We start from the raw sequence: 13,964 nt of genomic DNA, 5'->3' as shown, positions 1-13,964 counted from the left end.
TTGAGAAAGTTCCGGAAGATGGTGAAGGACAGCGAAGCCTGGCATGCTGCAGTCCAAGGGGTGGCAAAAAGTCGGACACGACTGAGCGACTGAACAACAATATCATGTCTTAAGATTTGAGTGAGGTGCAGAGCATTGGCTGTCTGTAGCGTAATACAGGTGATCAATATGAATAGTGGGGAGGTGAAGGGCTGCAAAGTGCTTTAGGGCATGATGATTGCTGTTCCCCTTACTGATCCGCTGTCTTTCAGCTCTAAACGCACTCTTCCATATTCTACTTTGTAAAGCCAAGATTGGGACTTCGCATATTTATTTTTCTTTTTAGAAATAAGAGAGCGGAGGGGTGGGGTGGGGAGGGGAGAGGGAGGCTCAAGATGGAGAGGCTGTATGTATAATGACAGCTGGATTGCATCGTTGCACAGCAGAAACCAACATGGCATTGTAAAGAAATTTCCCCCAATTACAGAATAAATTTTACAAAAAGAAAGAAAAGATCTGGAAATTTATTCAGCTGGATCCTTGTAGGTTCAACCAATAGTGGGTACTGGACGGAGACTGGGAAGCAGGTGGAGGGCAGAAGGATGGGACTCAGACCTGTCCCCTTGGTCTCATGTCACCGAAGCGGTGAGTCTTCATCTGGCAATGGCAGCTGACCCCATCAGCAGTCCTCCCCAGGTTCTAAGTAATCTCTGCATGTCCAGAATTGATTTTATGGTGCAGTCTAATCTTTTAAAAGTAGTTGATGGCCTAGCACAGGATTTAGAGCACAGGCTCTGGAGGCTGATCGTGGATATAAATTCCAGCACCCTCTCCAATTATATAACCTTGGCCAAGTTCAAGTTATATTGGGGAGGGCATGGCAACCCACTCCAGTATTTTTGCCTGGAGAATCCCTTGGACAGAGGAGCCTGGCGGGCTACAGTCCATAGGGTCACACAGAGTTGGACACGACCAAAGCTGCTAATTACGTGGGCAAGTTATTTAACATACTAGTGACTTGTTTCCAAGAGGATAATCAGCATAGATCCCCCCTGTTGGGTTGCTATAAAGAGTTAATGAGTTATATACGCATAAAGTTCATCTAATAGCACTGAGCATAACCTCTACAGAAGTGTTAGCCATTAGCAGGGTGCGAAGCAAGACTTGGTCTGCGTCTTCTAAAAGTGACCTGGAGATGGTGGGTTCCGAGATTTTAATAGAGGGCAAAGAGTTTGAAGGAAACGCCGCAGAGCCCCCAAAAGGAGCGGTGCAACATAAAAGAAGTGGTAAGCAGCGGTGAGGACCCAGCTTAAGTCAGAGATAGTGAAGGTGCATTGCAGCTATCTTCAAGATTTCTCCCTTCAGCCTGGTTACTGACCAGAAGACAAGTACTTGGATGTATCCAACGGGAAGCTGTGACAGAAGAATCATGAGGTGCTGGAACTGAGAAACCCTGAGGCTGAAGCGAGGGACCATGGAATGTGAGCTAGATGTGTTAAGAAGGGAGGGGAACTCCCTGGAGGCAAGAGGAGAGCGCTGAGATCTGGAAAAGATGGAAAACCGGCGGGTGTTACGTGGATGTCAGAGCAAGGGAACCAGAAGGCTAGCCCATCTCGGGTGGGCTACAGACTTCAGCTTCCTTGCACAGCGATTGGAAGACCGCTAAGGGAAAGGGCGGGCCCCCGCAGGCAGGATAAAGAGAATTGTGATGGAACAGGGCGGGGCTCGCGGGGGCCACAGGGGGCGCCCGTCTGAGGACGGGACGGGGGCCGGCGGTGGGCGCTGCGGCGCTGCAAGGCTCTGCGGCATGTGCCTGCGCTGTAGGGGGGACGACCCTGTCCAGGTCAACCCCGTGAGTCCTCCCAGGCCCTCGGCTCCGCGTCTGCAGCCCGGGGCCCTGCGCCTGCCCGCCCCCTCCTCGGAGGCTGCCTTGGCCCCCCGCGCTGCTTGCCCTTGCAAGACGACCGGTGGTTTGGGGTTGGGAAATCCTGGGGGAGGTGGGGTGGTAGTGGGAGGACCCGACTGGATCCTGGGCTGCAGGACCTACGGGGAGGTGGAAAAGCCCCGCCTCCTGCCTGCCCGGGCCAAGCACGTGCTGTCTCCTGTTGGTTGAATGACTTACTGACCCAGGGTGGCCGTGTTCAGTACCAACTGAAACTTGCTTGTTTGGTTTTTCTTGTACACCCTCTCCTTCCAGAATAAATCTCAGTAGTCCCGGTAGTGTGGTTCACAGATTTCTTTTTTTTTTCTTTTTCTCATATACAATCTCATCTTCCACCCCAGTGTTCACTTTGCTGTTCTTGTTCTGATCCTGCCTCTTGGAGTTGAGATGGTAGGCATCTATTACATAAACAGAAAACAGTAGCACAGGCTTCCTATTATAATAACTGAATTTTTTGTTTGTTCATGCCTTTTAAAAAAAAATTTTTTAATCTTACATGTTTTGTAGGAAAACTCGAGCTGGCGACATCCTGCAGAAGTCACTGAAAGGCAGGTAATGTTTAAATAAATATCCTGGTTATTTCAAAAGTGTGACTTTATTGCATTCATTTATGTATGCTGATTCCTAATAGGACAGAAATTTTACTAGCTAGACCCTTCTGTGTTATCTTTGTTGAGACTCTGGGATCTTGTGACTAGTATCAGAATGAGTCTTAACTAGGATAACCTAAATGGTTTATTTTTCTCCTTTTTTTAATGTAACATTTTGTATGTGGACAGGATATACATATATATACACACACATATATATAGCATATGAAATTATAAAATATACTTCCAATTTAAGAAAACATATGGGTATCTAGAGGCTGCTTCTGTGCTCAACCTGAGCCCTACATCTCTCCAGAGGTAGCCACTACCTCGAATTTTATTTTTATCAATCTAATCTTTTCCCTTAATGCTCCTAAAAGTATATTGTCTTCTTGGTTTTGAACTTCATAAGCATAGGATCACACAAAATTCATTGTATGATTTATCCTTTCTTCTTAACATTGTTTTCTAAAATTTGTCCATCGTGTGGTATATAGTTATAATTCCTTTGTTTTCACTGCTATTAATATTTCATTGTGGCACATATCACAGTTAATTAATCCTTTCTCCTGTGAATGGATGTTGGGTTGTTTCCAAATTTTCCTATGATGACCAGTGCTACTGTGAACTTTAGAGTACATGCTTTTTTTTTTTTTTTTTTTTGCCCATAATCAAAGGTTTCACTTGATCATTTGGGCAAAAATAAAAGGATTGGACCCTACCATTGTTATGAAAAATAATGCCATATTGCTTTCAAAGCAACTGTACAAATTTCACATTGGCAGTGGAATAATAATTCCCTATTATTCCTGTCTTTTCCACCCTAATACTCTGTTACCTTATCTTCCAAGTATTCTAGTTTCATCTCCTAGGTCTCTGATACTTATAGATGCCAGCCGTGCAATGGGGACATAAAACTCTATGTGACATTCATCATTTAAGAGAACTAAAGAATGTACATGTATTTTGTATTCTTACTTCTATAAAGAAAAGCCATTTGGGGTTTTAAAATGAACATTACCTTTAAAATAAAAGTAAACACATATATCCATGAGTCTTAGATCTGTCTCAGTTCAGTTCAGTTCAGTCGCTCAGTCGTGTCCAACTCTTTGCAACCCCATGGACTGCAGCACACCAGTCGTCCCTGTTCATCACCAATGCCCGGAGCTTACACAAACTCATGTCCATCAAGTCAGTGATGCCATCCAGCTATCTCATCTTCTGTCAGCCCCTTCTCCTCCGCCTTCAGTCTTTTCCAGCATCGGGGTCTTTTCTAGTCAGTTCTTCACATCAGCTGGCCAAAGTATTGGAGTTTCAGCTTCAGCATCAGTCCTGCCAATGAATATTCAGGACTGATTTCCCTTAGGATTGACTGGTTTGATCTCCTTGCAGTCCAAAGGACTCTCAAGAGTCTTCCCCCACACCACAGTTCAAAAGCATCAATTCTTCAGTGCTCAGCTTTCTTTATAGTCCAACTCTCACATCCATACGTGACTACTGGAAAAACCATAGCTTTGACTAGACAGAATTTTGTTGGCAAAGTAATGTCTCTGCTTTTTAATACACTGTCTAGGTTGATCATAGCTTTCCTTCCAAGAAGCAAGCATCTTTTAATTTCATGGCTGCAGTCACCATTTGCAGTGATTTTGGAGCCCCCCAAAATAAAGTATCACATTGTTTCCATTGTTTCCCCATCTATTTACCATGAAGTGATGGGACCAGATGCCATGATCTTAGTTTTCTGAATGTTGAGTTTTAAGCCAACCTTTTCACTCTAATCTTTCACTTTCATCAAGAGGCTCTTTAGTTCTTCGATTTCTGCCATAAGAGTGGTATCACCTGCATATCTGAGGTTATAAATATTTCTCCCAGCAACCTTTATTCCAGCTTGTGCTTCATCCAACCCAGCGTTTCTCATGATATACTCTGCATATAAGTTAAATAAGCCAGGTGACAATATGCAGCCTTGACATACTCCTTTCCCAATTTAGAACCAGTCTGTTGTTTGATGTCCAGTTTTAACTGCTGCTTCTTGACCTGCATACAGATTTCTTCTGTATGGAGGCAGGTCAGGTAGTCTGGTATTTCCATCTCTTTCAGAATTTTCTAGTTTGTTGTGATCCACACAGTCAAAGGCTTTGTTGTAGTCAACAAAGCAGAAGATGTGTTTCTGGAACTCTCTTGCTTTTTTGATGATCCAGTGGATGTTGGCAATTTGATCTCTGGTTCCTCTGCCTTTTCTAAATCCAGCTGGAACATCTGGAAGTTCACGGTTCATGTACTGTTGAAGCCTGGCTTGGAGAATTTTGAGCATTACTTTGCTAGCATGTGAGATGAGTGCAATTGTGTGGTAGTTTGAGCATTCTTTGGCATTGCCTTTTTTGGGGAATTGGAATGAAAACTGACCTTTTCCAGTCCTGTGACCACTGCTGAGTTTTCCAAATTTGCTGGCATATTGAGTGCAGCACTTTCACAGCATCATCTTTCAGGATTTGAAATAGCTCAACTGGAATTCCATCACCTCCTCTAGCTTTGTTCATAGTGATGCTTCCTAAGGCCCACCTTGACATCACATTCCAGCATGTCTGGTTCTAGGTGAGTGATCACACCATTGTGGTTATCTGGGTCATGAAGATTTTTTTTTGTATAGTTCTTCTGTGTATGCTTGCCACCTCTTCTTAATATCTTCTGCTTCTGTTAGGTTCCTAGCATTTCTGCCCTTTATAGTGCCCATCTTTGCATGAAATATTCCCTTGGTATCTCTAATTTTCTTGAAGAGATCGCTAGTCTTTCCCATTCTATTGTTTTCCTCTATTTCTTTGCATTGATCATTGAGGAAGGCTTTCTTATCTCTTACTATTCTTTGGAACTCTGCATTCAAATGGGTATATCTTTCCTTCTGTCTAATAGTGCCGGGTGAGTGAAGTGGAAATCAAAATAAAGAGTTTCATTTGAAAACTCTACTGAAGCTCCGAAGTGTTTTCTTCATCTATAAACCACACATTTGCAAAAAATTTCCCCCTATTTCTATGTAGCTGTGTAAGCCATATCCACTGATTGTGTTTATCTTTTTTTGTGTGGATACAAACCAAAAATGTCGGCATGCTGTGTTGTTAATACTGTAAAAGTTTTCTTTCCTTTTAATTTTTTCCTAAAGACCACAGCTAAACGTATTGAGCATATGAGAAACCTATGGAAACAGAAGAGGAAATTTAATAAACGGTTTGCAAGGCCTGCGCCTGTTCCAGAACCAGGACTCCTAGTAAGTGCTCCATTGAAACTAACAGATCCTTAAATGCAAAACACATCATCATATTTTTCATTTATGCAACACTCTAAATTCTATTTTTCCCCTTTCCTTTGAGAAATCGGTAACTACAGTCTGGGAAGTTACCTTAAAACTCCTCTAATCAAATTCTTAACTGTTATTTAAGTCTTCTTTGTAGTAGTCTCTTGAAGATAATGTGGTCTAATGGAAAGAGTATGATCCTTGAAAATTTGATGTTCTGAATTCCTTTACATGTATTATTAACTGCACAAAGTTATCCACTTAAATCTTCTCAATTATATTATTTGCAGAATAAGTCACAAAATCTCCTGCCAAATAGTTTTTCAGCCTAGGCTCGAGCACTTGTAACATCAGAAAACACTACACCAATCACAGCTTATTCTATCTTTTTGCATACCTTTGACATACATTTGAAAGTTCTTCCAGGGACTTACCTGATGGTCCAGTGGATAAGAAATAGCCTTCCAACACAGGGGCTGCAGGTGCAATCCCTGGTCAGGGAGCTGAGATCCCACACGCCTCATGGCCAAAAAGCCAGAACATAAACAGTAGAAGCAATAGTGTAACAAGTTCAAGAAAGACTTTTAAAATAGTCCACATTTTAAAAAATCTTTTAAAAAATGAAAGTTCTTCCATGTAACATATTGCCTCCATGAGCTTTTTACATGTAGTATCAATTGTATGCCTAATAACCAGTCATAAATCCAATGACTTTCCTTCCACTGAAAAGTCCTCTAGTTATTTGAAGAAAACTATTACCTCCAGTCTTACGCAGATTTTTTAGGGTGAAAACCCCCAAATTTCCTCATCCGTTCCTCTTTTGCCTTAGTAGTGAGCCCTGACCTTATTCAGGCAATCTCTGGGATCAGATTTCATAGTAGAAATATTTGAGATAGGTTGTATTTCTGATCATTAAGATTTTTTTTCTGTTGGTTTTCTTTTTCAAAGAAAACAAGCCTCACTAATGAATACCACTGTTAGGTAGAAATTTATAACTTCAGTTCCTTCTAAAAGAAACTCAACTGCCATGGTTTAAACAAATAGTACTTTTTCCTCCAAAGGAGAACTCCTGATCTAGTCAGTCTAGGATTGATATGGTGATTTTTAAAACCACCAAAGAAGTTTCAGGCTCCTTCTGTCTTTTTGATTGTTCACATTTTCACATGACTTTTACTCTCATTGTCTCAAAAAAACTTCTACAATAGGTAGAGATTGCAACCATATTCCAAAAGAAGAGGATACAGGACAAAAGGAAAAAGTATACACCTGTTGAATCAGTTCTTGTTGATCAGAAGAGTAACCTCTATATTTGTATATATATAATCTTGGTTGAGGTGATAGTTTTGTGGGTGTATGCATGTCAAAATGTTTTAAAGTATATACCTCAAATAAATATGTGTGGTTTATTGCATGTCAACTATACTTCAAAAAAGCTGATAGACACTCCACACATACAAATACACACACACACACACACACGTGTCTTTTATTCACTATTACACTATCATACAGGAGATTTTCACTGCCCTAAAAATCTCCTGTGCACTATACATTCATCCTTTCCCTCTTCCCTCACCCGTCTCAAGCCCCTGGCAATCACTGATCTTTTGCTATCTCTATAGTTTAGCCTTTTTCCAGAATGTCATATGGTTGGAATCATAGAGTATGTAATCTTTCGTGCTAGTTTCTTTTACTTAGTAATAGACACTTAAGTTTCCTTCATATCTTTTCATGACTTGATAAGTCATTTCTTTTTACCCATTGCATGGATCCATTCACCTATTGAAAAACATCGTGGTCACTTGCAGTTTTAGCAATCATCAATAAAGTTGCTCTAAACATTCATGGGCAAATTTTTTTTTTTTTTTACATATAAGCTTTCAATTCATTTGGGGAAATACCTAGAAGCACAATTGCTGGATCATATGGTAAAACTGTGTTTAGCTTTGAGAAAAAAACAAAAACAAAAGCCTGGCAAAGCTGTCTTCCAAAGTAACTGTATTATTTTGCATTCCCACTAGCGATGAATGACAGTTCTCTGTTGCTCCTTACCATTGCCAACACTTGATGTTATCAGTGTCTACAGATTTTAGCCATGGAGATAGTTGTGTAGTGATATTTCATTATTTTAATTTGCAATTCCTTGGTGGCTCAGAATCCACCTGCAATGTGGGAGACCTGGATTCAACCCCTGAGTTAGGAAGATCCCTTGGAGGAGGGCATGGCAAACCACTCCAGTATCCTTGCCTGGAGAATCCACATGGACAGAGGAGCCTGGTGGGCTACAGTCCATGGGGCTGAAAAGACTCAGTGACTAAGCATATTGACAATCATTTTATATGTTTATCTGCCAACTGTATAACTTCTTTGATAAGGTGTCTATTCAGATCTTTTGCCCACTTTTTAATTGTTTATTTTTTATAGTTGAGTTTTGAGCCATTTGTGTATTTTGGATGCCAGCTTTTCATATGTATTTTGCAAATATTTTCTCCCAATCTGTCCTTTGTGCCTTCATCTTTTCATTTTTTTCTAATAGTATTTTCCCAGAGCCAAAGTTTTTAATTTTAATGAAACTTATCAGTTATTTCTTTCATGGATCATGCTTTTAGTGTATCTAAAAACTCATTGTGAAATCCAAGGTCTTATAGAGTTTCTTCTGTGTTATTTTCTAGAATTTTTATAATTTTATACTTTACATTAGGTCTATGGTACATTTTGAGTTCCTTTCAATGAAAGGTATAAGCTAAGTGTCTAGACTTTTTTTTTTTTTTTTTGCATGTGGCTCTTCTGATTTTTACGGCACCATTTCCTGATCAAGCTATCCTATCTATATTGTATTACCTTTGCTCCTTTGTCAAAGTTCTGTTGACTATTTGTATCTGTGTGGGTCTATTTCTGGGATATCTCTTCTGTTCCATTAAATAGAGTATTTATCTGTTCTTTTGCCAATTCCACACTGTCTTGATTACTATAACTTTATAGTAAATCCTGGAGTTAGATTAGTAATATCAGTAACGTAAGTGTCAGACTTCTAACTTTGTTCTCCTTCCGTGTTGTGTCAGTAATCCTTGGTCTTTTTGTTTATTCATATAAAACTTAGAATCAGTTTATCAAAATCCACAAAGTAACTTGCTGTAATTTTGATTGTATTATGCTAGATCTGTAGATCACTTTGGAAAGAACTGACATCTTAATAATATTGAGTCTTTTTATAAATGAGTATTGTTTATTAGATTTATTTAGGTCATCTTTGATCATTTTTTTTTTATCAGCGTTCCTGATCTTAGCTGGAAAGCATCTAGTTACTCAATAAATATGAGATTAGCTGCAAGTGTTTTATAGATGTTCTTTCTTAAGTTTGAGACAATCCCTCTCTATTCCTACTTTACTGAGTTTTTTTTTTTTTTTAATCATAAAGGGGTGTTGAATTTTGTCAAATGCTCATTCTGCATCTAGTGATATGATCACATAATAGAAGATCAGGGAAAAATCTCTTTGCTTCCAGAGTGGGAGGGGGAAACTACCATTTTGAAATACTTAGGGCTCTCTGTTCTCCTAACAGGGCATACTCAAGGGAACTGGTTTATCAGGATCTAACCAATTTACCTTTTATTAGACTCTAGTTGACCTGGGGAAATGCCCCAATCCAGACCCTTCTACATAAGGTATGGAAAATATCCAACTAAAGTTCTGGTATTCACTCAATGAAATATGAAGCCTTCCCTAAGAGGGCTTCCCTAAGACTCCCCACCAACCTGAGTTTTTTAACTTTCAAGCTAATCCATACTGAGCCTCAGCAACTTGTTCGTTAAAGTTTAAGTGTTCTTCCCAGCGTGGTTCCAGAAGCATTGTTTGCCTTTTCATTTGTCAGCAGAGCAGTTCACCCTGGGACCTCAGTTCTCAGATGGATCTAAGAAAAGTTGTTGATTTTCAGTATGTTCAGCATTTTTCTGGTTGTGAGAGTGTGAGTGACGATTTCCAACCTCTGTACATGTCAGACTGGAAACTCCCACTTATTTTTCTTTGATAAAAACTGGCCACCCTTAGCTGCAAGAAAGTCTAAAGTGGTTAAAAAAAAATTGAAGTTGCTTCCTTGCTGCTCTAGAGAATTGAGGTTCTATTAGTGGGAAACAGGACTTTTCAGGTGGCCCAGTGGTAAACAATCTCCTGCCAATGAAGGAGATGCAGGTTCCATCCCTGGGTCGGGAAGATCCTCTGGAGAAGAAAATAGCAACCCACTCCAGCATTCTTGCCTGAGAAATTCATAGACAGATGGCTTGGCTACAGTCCACAAGGTCGCAGAGTCAGACCAACTGAGCACAAATAGTGTGAAAGAAAATACCTTCCTTTCCTTTTCAGGCTGGTCCTCCTGTAACTCATCCTCTTCCCAGTTTCTCGAGTAAACGCATATTATGAATATAAATTCAGCCCCTTCCTTAGCTTTGCTTTCCTTTGTATTTGCATAGTCATGAGAGTTTATGTTTTGCCACAGAGGATCCCAGGATATGCAACTTTACAGAGTTATCCCACTGTCTTAAATATCTACATAGCCCCTCTCCTGCTGCTACATCTGTGTTTGTAATCCCACCTCCATGGTCATGATCTCTCTGATATGCATTAAAATGTGCTTGCACAACATACCTTTATTGTTATTCAGTAGCTCAGTCGTGTCTCTCTGAGACCGCATGGACTGCAGTATGCCAGGCCTCCCTGTCCTTCACTGTCTCCGGAGTTTGCTCAGATTCATGTCCATTGAGTCAGTGATGGCTATCTAACCATCTCATCCTCTGCCTCCCTCATCTTCTTTGCCATCAGCCTTTCCGAGCATCAAGGCCTTTTCCAGGGAGTCATCTCTTCACATCTGCACAGTTATTCCATAGCAAAGTTTAATGATGTCGGAGAGAAGGGAGCAATGATTCCTGAGACCACCTTGCCACAGGGCATGACTTCTGAGCCCTTTAATTCTTGATTCATTTTCACACAGTTAGTTTGGTTAACCTTTCCATCCCTTTTCCAGTGCAGATGTCTCACGCCATTGGTTTGCTCTTTTTGTGACTTGTCCTCAATTCCAAACCATTATGGCTTTCTGTTAAAAAACCCCCTTTTCTTTCTTGAGCTGCCAGATGTGTCTTATAGAAATGTCTGCAGAATGTTCTTTATCAATTATCCTACCAGCCATTTGAGCTTCCAGAGACAACTGATATCTCTCACAAACACAAATGTAAAAAATAAAATGCGTGATCCGTGAAAAGCCTGAGTTCAATCTGACACTTAGTATTCATTGTCCTCAATACAAAATTTCTGAAATTATGTTCAGAACATGCAGTTATTTTCTTTTGGCGGCAGTAGGCCATTATCAAAGTTTCTTTCTTCCACAAAAAGAACATGAGGGGGCACAATGTTCCAAAGTATACACTAAAATTTTGTTTAGTTTTATTTCCAAACCACTGTGGACTGATCACTTTGTAACATACAATCAAAATGCTATAGCAATGTCAAATTTTTATAAATGAACATAAATGCTTTATTTTCAATTTCTCTACTGATCTTGTTGCAAAATTGTAATGAATGTAATGGCTTGTAATGAATGTAAAACTAGCACCAAAACCAGACTGCACAGAATAATACTGCTTTGAAAAGTGAAAGTCACTCAGTCATGTCCAGCTGTTTGCAACACCATGGACTGTCCATGGAATTCTCCAGGCCAGAATACTGGAGTGGGTAGCCTTTCCCTTCTCCAGGGAATCTTAACCCAGGGATCAAACCCAGGTCTCCTGCATTGCAAGTGGATTCTTTACCAACTGAGCATATCTTCTTTCACTTTTTCTTCTCCTTTATCTTTTGCAAATTGTTGTGTTATAAGCAGCACCCCTACTAATATCATCTTCTCTTTTTCTTTCTACTTAAATTAATCTTTGGCCTCAGAAAAAAGTATATCAACAGTGTTTGTACAACTTAAATGATTTGAGATGAAAATCAAGGCCTGAGTCCATACATATAAGCACTTTACTTAAACATGGATTATGCCCAGTAGAACAGAAGATGCATGATGACACTAGAGCACCCAGTTGGGAAATGTTTGAAAAAAATTTTTGTCTGTTTATCTCTGTAACAAAACTTTTCTAATTATATCATTAATTATCATATTTATACATATTAAAATTATCCTGAAGTATTAAGATTAAATTCTTGCTGATAATGATATGCATAAGCTTTCCATTTTCACTTTTTTGTCACTCTCATTCACTTCATTTTGGGACATTTCAAGACTTAGAACACTCAACAGGTAAATTAGTATACTTTTTCAGTCGATCACAGACCATAAAACTTGGAAAGAAAAATCCTTGTTTAACAGCTGTGTCACATCCATTATATTCAGAAATTCCTCTACCCTCTCTCTAAATTGTTATTTTTGGTTTCTACAGTTTTTTTCTATTTGTAGCATTTGTTGCTTGACTCATAGAAAAAAATGTTTATATCATATATATCCCCAGATATGATTTATTTGGGGCTTCCCAGGTGTCACTAGTGATAAAGAACCTGCCTGCCAATGCAGGAGATGTAAGAGATGCAGGTTCAATCCCTGGGTCAGGAAGATCCTCTGGAGGAGGGCATGGCAACCCACTCCAGTGTTTTTGCCTGGAGAATCCCATGGATAGAGGAATGTGGTGGGCTACAGTTCATGGGGTCAAAAAGAGTCAGGCATGACTGACACGACCTAGCACAGTACACATAGCATGTGATTTATTTGATAATAGTTTGCTATTATCATAACTCATATCTGGCTTCTATCTGACTGTTTTAATTTAGAATATTATTTCTAATTCTTTATGCAATTATTTTTCTGTAAGAAAGACTTCTGAGACTTTTCCCAGAGAATTTATAGTTTGTATAAATCTTTGCTTTGTACCTTTTGATTGAATTTATTTTTCTTTGTGTATTTTAATCTCTTCTAGTGGACATAAAGTTGGAGTCTGTGTAGAAGAAATCATGGCAGACCACAGATTTCTAACCTCAAGTGGCATTTTGTGATTTGATGTCATTCGAAAAAGTAAAGACAGTGCTCTTCAGTTCAGCAAAATAAACACAGTACAATCATTTAACACCTAAGCTACTTTTTATTAAATACGATATCTTACTACCACTTTCTCTGGTAATTTGAGATTGCTTCTTTTCAACAAATAATAACATGCATATGCCTTTGTAAGTGATGTATTCATGCTTACGTTTTTGCAACTGGATTTATAACTTATTTAGAGATTTAGAATTATGCTTTAATAATAGGGGAAAATACATTTCCTCTGCTGTATATTTATAATGACTTGTGTTTAAACAAGATGTTTAAAATCTTTAAACAAGTCCTAGTAGAGAGTTTTGTTTTGGTTTGTTTTTTATTGAAGTATGACATATTGAAGTATAGTTGACTAACAATATTAGATTCAGGTGCACAATGTACTGATTCAATATTTTTGAAGATTATACTTCATTTAAAGGTGTTATAAAATATTGGCTGTTTTCCATGTACTGTACATTACAACCCTGTATCTTATTTATTTTATACTTCATAGGTTGTACCTAGGAAAGAGTTTTAATATAACTAATGTCTGTATCATATGTTGATATTCCAAATAAGCTATAGTGTAATTGAAATTTTCATTTAAGGTATTAGTAAAATTTGAATACTGAATTTTTACTTTTATGCAAGAAATAAATCATAACCATAGCTGTCTGTAAAATGCTTACTTACTTATATAAGTAATTTCTAACATGAAAAAGGAATTATCACAATTATTTTCTGATAAAAGAATAACCAACTATGGAATGAACAAGAATATTTGATGACTGATGTGTGGTTTCTTAAATAAAATTTAAAGTGAAATACAGGAAATTCTGCTTCTGGGCATAATGGAAGTACCAGAATTATGTTTCCACAGTAAACAACTGAAAAATAAGACAAAATTCTAAAAACAATGGTTTCAGAAAATAGACAAAAGTCAAAAATAGGTTGTGATCCCTAAGAGAAGAGAACCAAATGAACTCCATTTACTGCCTGAGGAGCATTCCAGAGCAGTTCTTTATGCAGGGAAGAGGATCATAAGCAGAACACAGGAGTTTTCCTGATTGAGAAACAGATAAGGATTCAGGCAGTCTGGAGTAACTGGAA

At 38.8% G+C, this 13,964-nt stretch overlaps 1 protein-coding gene across 1 annotated transcript; it reads left to right on the top strand.

The window, feature by feature from the left end:
* Positions 1-1,716: 1,716 nt before the first annotated feature.
* Positions 1,717-12,886, top strand: CCDC179 (coiled-coil domain containing 179). The gene is made up of 4 exons (XM_043921042.1): positions 1,717-1,831; positions 2,429-2,473; positions 5,669-5,773; positions 12,757-12,886. The coding sequence occupies exons 1-4, from the start codon at positions 1,787-1,789 to the stop codon at positions 12,763-12,765; spliced, it is 204 nt and encodes a 67-aa protein (XP_043776977.1). The 5' UTR covers positions 1,717-1,786; the 3' UTR covers positions 12,766-12,886.
* The last annotated feature ends 1,078 nt before the right edge of the window (positions 12,887-13,964 follow it).

The sequence above is a fragment of the Cervus elaphus genome, chromosome 2, assembly GCF_910594005.1.
Source record: "Cervus elaphus chromosome 2, mCerEla1.1, whole genome shotgun sequence".
NCBI classification, from domain to species: domain Eukaryota; kingdom Metazoa; phylum Chordata; class Mammalia; order Artiodactyla; family Cervidae; genus Cervus; species Cervus elaphus.
This window is presented reverse-complemented; position numbering and strand designations above follow the sequence as displayed.

Coding starts and splice junctions, on each gene's coding strand:
- CCDC179 (XM_043921042.1), top strand. CDS start 1,787: ATGTGCCTGCGCTGTAGGGGGGACGACCCTGTCCAGGTCAACCCC. Junction 1,832..2,428: donor ACCCTGTCCAGGTCAACCCC/GTGAGTCCTCCC, acceptor CATGTTTTGTAG/GAAAACTCGAGCTGGCGACA. Junction 2,474..5,668: donor CAGAAGTCACTGAAAGGCAG/GTAATGTTTAAA, acceptor TTTTTCCTAAAG/ACCACAGCTAAACGTATTGA.